Genomic DNA, 6257 nt, shown 5'->3' on the forward strand with positions numbered 1-6257 from the left:
TGTGGGTTTTCAACGAATGGGAATGGTCTATTATATAGAGGTTAATAACAAGGTCAAAAAAGTCTTTTCATGTTTTAAGTTAACGTTGTTACTCATTAGAGGTGCGGTGAATATTATTTTCAAATTGTGGGGTTACAGGAAAGAAAGAATATTTTTAGGGGTGATACAAGAAAATTTCCCTTAAAATAAAAAACACTGAATATAAGGTTGTATTTGGTAGTCATTTAGTTCCAGAAACAACGTTTCGTGTCAAAAATAAAATTTTCAATTTCTGTGCCAAAATTTCATTTAAAAAAAAAAAAAATTTGTTTGGTGAACCTGTTTCAAGAAAGGATTACCCTAATTTTCATTTACTTTTTTTTCTTTTTTTATTTGGATTGAAACGGAATTGACCAAAACAGGTTTGTGTTACATCATTTTGCATTTTTAGCTTCTTTTTTTTTCCCTTTCGTTTCATGAAACGAAAAAACATCAAACAAGTTGACACCAAACGCTCTATTCCATTTTTTGTTCGAACGAACAAACACCAGAAATGTTTTTCCAGATGACTACCAAACGCAGCCTAAGTGAAAAAAAAAAAAAAGAGGAAATTATACTCCCCTCCTCTGTATGTTTCAGGTATTACACTCAGACCCCCTATGAAGTTTGTAATTACAAACGTACCCTGTGGTGTTAATACTATTAGAAACATATGTTAAATGACTTTTTTACCCCCTCAATCTCATAGGTTTGGGCCTCTAGGGTTAGGGTTTTCCTGATTTTTCTTATCCTCTGAAACAAGAATTGAAGAAAAAAGGGGGGGGGGGGAGGGAGGTTTGCTGATTAAGAATGTGGTGAAGAAGATCCTGCTCTCTTACGCATACGTTGGGATATGGATCTTCCTGAGTTTCATTATTATCGTCTACAACAAGTACATCTTTCAAATATCCTTGGGAAATTGTTGAATTTTTCCTGAATTCAATTATTTATGGAGTTGATTACAAGTCCAAGGAGCAGATCTGGGAATTGCAGAGACGATAAGCAATTCGATGGAGAAATTCAAGAACTAACGACGGAGAATGCTCTTCATGAGGCGGCAGTAGTGCCTGCAACTGAAAACTCTTTCATTGCTCTCCTCAGTCTCCCACCAAACCAAGCAATAGAGCTTCTTCACAACCCAATATCAGTGAAATCTCAGGAGATCCTCACTGCAGATATCTAGGAAAATAGTCAAGAAGAGCAAAGAACATGGAAATCAATATTGTAGTTTTGAACTTGAAATTGGCTTGCCACATATGTAGAAGATCAGGAAGGAGAGAGAGAGAGAGTCTTCGACGATGATGAACTAGATAGAGAACGGTTTCATAAAAAATAAATAAATAAATAAAAAAGAACTAGACAAAGAATGGGGGAAAAAATATAAATAGAGGAATTTAAGTAACCCAAGTTAAGAATGACAATTTAATTCTTCATCTTTAACAACACAACCCAAATTTGCAATTTACTTTCAAAATCTTAAAACGAAAAAGCATAAGATTCATGGCTTTCAGAGCACTTACGAATCGATTTCAAGAGGCGAAAAATAAAATAAAACAAAACCTATACACCTTATTTCATCATCTTCTTCTACCTCCCATAAATCGCACGCTCTATGTTATTTCTCGAGGAAGAAGATAAAACTGAGAGTCGATCTTCAACAAGATGAACAAGCTTTGATCGCCAAAACCATCGACTTCTCAAGAAAGAATAAACCCTAACTCCAATTGTAGATTTCAGAACAACTTTATCACAAGTGTTAGAATAAACCCTAACTCTCCATCGTCTTCTCAAGGAAGAAGAAGATAATAAGTTAAGGGCAAATTCATCATCTCATATAAACTAAGGGTATTTTGGGGTTTATGAAAAATTTATAATACACTTAATGGTTCCTCACTCACGGTCGGGGTACGTTTGATAGAATCTATAACGTAAAAGGGAAAGGAGTGTAAGTTCAAACTTCGTAGAGGAGGGTTATGTAAATCCTGAAACATATAGGGGAGGGGAGTGTAATTTCTTTTAAAAAAAACAAAAGAGACATAGAAAATGACCTAATCAACCATCGGACCGAGTCCCATTATGGCCATTGGCGCAGTCTACGCAGCAGAGATTACGGACTCCATTATTACGAAGCTCGATTCAGTTCCAAAATGATCACTCGCTCTCTCTCTCTCCACTCAGTTCCTCTCTCTGGTTTTGGAGGATTGGGGTTGTCGACAGTGGATCGACCATGGTTCTCCTCTCCTGCAAAAGCTCTTCCCTCTGCTCTCCCCATACTCTCTCCTCTCCTTCTCTTTCCTTACATCCTTCGAAAGCCCTAATCAAGCTCCTCCCATTCAGATTCAGAGCTTCTTTCTCCTCTGCAGTAACAACAACACCACATGCACACCTCCTCTCTCATTCATCTCCGTCGCCAATAACCCCTCTCCAATCCCTAAACCCCAAATCAAAACTGAAACTTTCCGTACCCAGATCCTCTTCCACAACCTCCGATCTCTCCTCCACAGAAACTTCACCCACCGCACTCAAAACCCTAAAATCCCGTCTTGCCGATGGCGATACCCTCTACGGTCTATTCCTCCTCAGCTTCTCCCCAACCATGGCCGAGATAGCTGGGCTTGCGGGCTACGATTTCGTGGTGGTGGACATGGAGCATGGCCCCGGTGGAATCTCAGATGCTCTCCCTTGCCTCCGCGCTCTGGGCGCCACCGGCACTCCCGCGATTCTCCGGCTACCAGAATGTTCGGCTATGTGGGCTAAGAAGGCCCTGGATCTGGGACCTCAAGGGATCATGTTCCCCATGATTGACAATCCCAAATTGGCGAAGAAGGCAGTTTCGTATTGTCGATTTCCGCCGGCTGGGGAAAGGGGATCGGCGCATACTGTGGTAAGAGCTTCCAAATACGGAATCGATCCAGGCTACCTCAGTAACTACGAGGAGGAGCTTCTGATAATGTGCCAAGTGGAATCGGAGGAAGGCGTGGAGAAGATCGAGGACATTGCGGCTGTCGATGGAGTGGATTGCATCCAGATGGGTCCATTGGATCTGAGTGCGAGTTTGGGGTATTTGTGGGATCCTGGGAACAGGAAAGTGAGGGAAGTGATACGTAAGGCGGAGAAGGCGGTCTTGGAGTCGAGGAAGACGAAGAAAGGGAAAGAAGGAGGTCGTGGTGCGTACTTGGCTGGGTTCGCTATGCCTCATGATAGCCCTGATGAGCTGAGAGCTCGTGGGTATCACATGGTATCGGGTGCAGTGGATGTGGGGATGTTCAGGAGCGCCGCCGTGGAGGATGTGAAGAGGTTTAGGCTGGGATCGATGAAGGGCTCCGATAATGATGACGGGGATGGGCGGCGCAAGCAGGTAGATGGTGATGGTAAGGACGACGACGTCAAGTACTGGAGTGAGTAATCCCAACGGCGAAAAAAACATGGAAATGTTGATCACTGGCCTTGACTCTATTGTCTTTTCCTTTTCTTTTTTTTATTTTGATGATTTTTCTGGAGAAGCTATATGTGAAACTTTTTTGGTTGTATTTAGGACTTTCTTGACACCTTCTAATTGTCCTTAGTTTTTAATTTCTTGTTATAAAAAAAAATAATAAGTTAAATGGTATTAAAAGGTTCTAAAAATCTGATTGTAAAAGTAATTTAAGTCTATTCCACATGCATGGTTAAGTTATCACTCACATGTACGATTAAATTTGAACTATATACATTAAAACAAAGTCAATATAGAGTCTACATGATGATGATTTGGTTGAGAAATTGTACTTGAACTTAACCCATGTTTCAAATCATGAGGGGTGGGCTTCTGATCAGCACTGGCTTGGACTGTCTTTCAGATTCTCCTGGCTCAGGGGAAGATGGTCTTGACCTCCAACTTTCTTTTTTCAAGAGATGTTGATCGGATAGAGTTTTGTTTTTTTCTTTTTAGGTACAATTTTCTTTTTTTTTAGTTAAATGGTATTAAAAAGTTCTATAAAATTTCAATCAAAAGAAAAATATTTTATAAAATTGGAAAAGTGTCCTTTGTCCGGGAGCAAGGTTCAACACCTACACATAGGGGTTAATGCAAACACACATGAAGGTTGGCATCAAAGAAAGAGGGCATTTATGCTTTTCATGGGGATGGGGTGGGGTGGTCATTTTGTTTCCATTTATGTCAGGATTTGACTCCTCTCCTTAGTGCCTATCGCCTAGGTCTTGCCTATGGTTATTTGGGCAAGCACCATTTAATGATGTGATGTTCCAATGGTTCTTAGTGCCTCGTTCTTTGAGCCTTTATTAACGCCTTGTTTTTTATGCCTTTTTCAAATCGTTGGATCATCACCTCGCTGTGTCACTCGTGCAAGTAACTATGGGTCGACTTGGACGATAGGGGCTAAGGAGAGGAGGGGGGGAATTTGTTAAGCATTATTTAGAAGATCTTAGGAAAGGAGGATTTTTATAGGAATTCACATCCTCTACAGCCAACGGTGAGGTGCAGTGAGTATTGGATGGTTGAGAGCATCTAGGCACGCATCCCAAGGGGTTCTCAATCACCCGATGCTCATTGCGCCAATGCATCGACTGTAGACGATTTTCACACCTTTTATGGATGGATGAGGATAAGAAACTGCTTATTTAGAAATAGCATGGGCAACAACTGTGAGAGATTTACATGAATAAAAGGATAGAAGTCAAAGCAAATTTGCAGAACCAATTATCTAATCCTATAGAAGAAATCTTTTATAGCAGCCAAATTGTAGGAAGAAAAGGCATTGGATCAGAACCTGGCAATCTAAGTGGATAGTAACACAAAGCCTGGTAGCTCTGACCACAAAGTGAAGACCCAATCTGTGGACAAGAGCTTCACCAACCAAGGATGAACTGGGGAACATATGATCAGTGGCAACCAAAACAAGATTCTCATAAGCATCTAGAATGCAACATCCAAATTGATGGGATCGGACTCTCCAGGAGCATGGGAAGATTTATACTGTGAGGGAACAGAGTGTTGAGAGCTTGACTACCTTGGACCAATGACATGGCCTCTTTCGCTAAATGGTTAACCAGAGAAATCCAAGAGTCGAAAGAAGGTTAGGGTTAAACAAAAGGCCATCGCAATCCGATGCTTCCAAATCTCCCAAAAAATGATCGCATGCATTAAAAATTTGAGATAACGAAGGATTTCATGAAAACACATGAAGCAAACTAAGCCTGTTGGACTAAGGGACTCTCAAGAAATGCATGTTCCACAGTGTAAGGGGAAAGTCTGCAACTAGGGTAGTCCTAAAGGCTAGGGTAGACTAATCCTAAAGGCAGACTTCATTGAGAAATGTCCCTTGGGGTGAGGGACCCAACATACACTGAGTGGATGAGGTAATAAGATCTAAGACCATGGTTTTAAGTATCGGTGCTTATCATGCCGTATCGGCCGATACGTATCCGTATTGGTAGGCATCGATACGATACATACCGATACACTACGAGGAATTTTGGGCCTCTTTTTGTGTATCGGCGTATCGTATCATGTCGTACCGTATCGGTACTGATAAGTACGATACTCTACGATACGAACTTTTGAAAATCTAAAAATTCCTGAGAGTATCGGTACGTATCGAAGGTATCATGCAGTATCGAGCTGTATCGTACCGTATCGATACGATACGGCTACTTAAGTGTGAATTTTTTGTTGTTTGAAACAAACACTTCACACTCTCACCAACAGTTTTCTATAATTTGTTTTCTTCCCCTTTGATTCACACACCTTTTTGGAGACTCAAATGGTAGATTGAAAGAAATATTATGGAAGTGAATGGTTCAAAGAATGAGAGAAACATAGTCCAAGAAGAACCTTGAAGGCTTGAACTTGAAAGTTTAAACATTTGAATAGTAAGTTCTTAAATCTTTACTCACTTTTTTCAACTTTAACCTTAGATTTTCAAGTTTTTTTTATAAATCTAAGTTTCATCATATTTAAAATCACATTTTGTGCATCATTATTACATGAAATCATTGGATTTATAAGGATTTACAAACTCTTTTCAAGAGAAAATGAGGGTTTCAATTTTTTTTCAAATTTCTTAGATCTACTCATCCTCAACGGTTAAAAATGTTTAGATTTTTTATATGTTATGTAAAAACAAGTGTTCTACAACTTCCATGGAAATTTTTTATTTTTCTCAAAAAAGATATTTTTTTAATTTTTTTATTCCGAAATTAATTTTTTTAAAAAAATCCCCAAATTTTTTTTTTTTTTT

General features: G+C 39.6%; 1 protein-coding gene across 1 annotated transcript; it reads left to right on the forward strand.

The window, feature by feature from the left end:
• Nucleotides 1–2086: 2086 nt before the first annotated feature.
• Nucleotides 2087–3181, forward strand: LOC122085450 (2-keto-3-deoxy-L-rhamnonate aldolase; the record flags this gene model as incomplete). The annotated part of the gene is given in 1 exon segment (XM_042653886.1): nucleotides 2087–3181. A coding segment is annotated over 1 exon segment (936 nt), but the record flags the coding sequence as incomplete, so codon positions are not given.
• Between the last annotated feature and the right edge of the window lie 3076 nt (nucleotides 3182–6257).

Source organism: Macadamia integrifolia, chromosome 8 (assembly GCF_013358625.1).
Source record: "Macadamia integrifolia cultivar HAES 741 chromosome 8, SCU_Mint_v3, whole genome shotgun sequence".
NCBI classification, from domain to species: domain Eukaryota; kingdom Viridiplantae; phylum Streptophyta; class Magnoliopsida; order Proteales; family Proteaceae; genus Macadamia; species Macadamia integrifolia.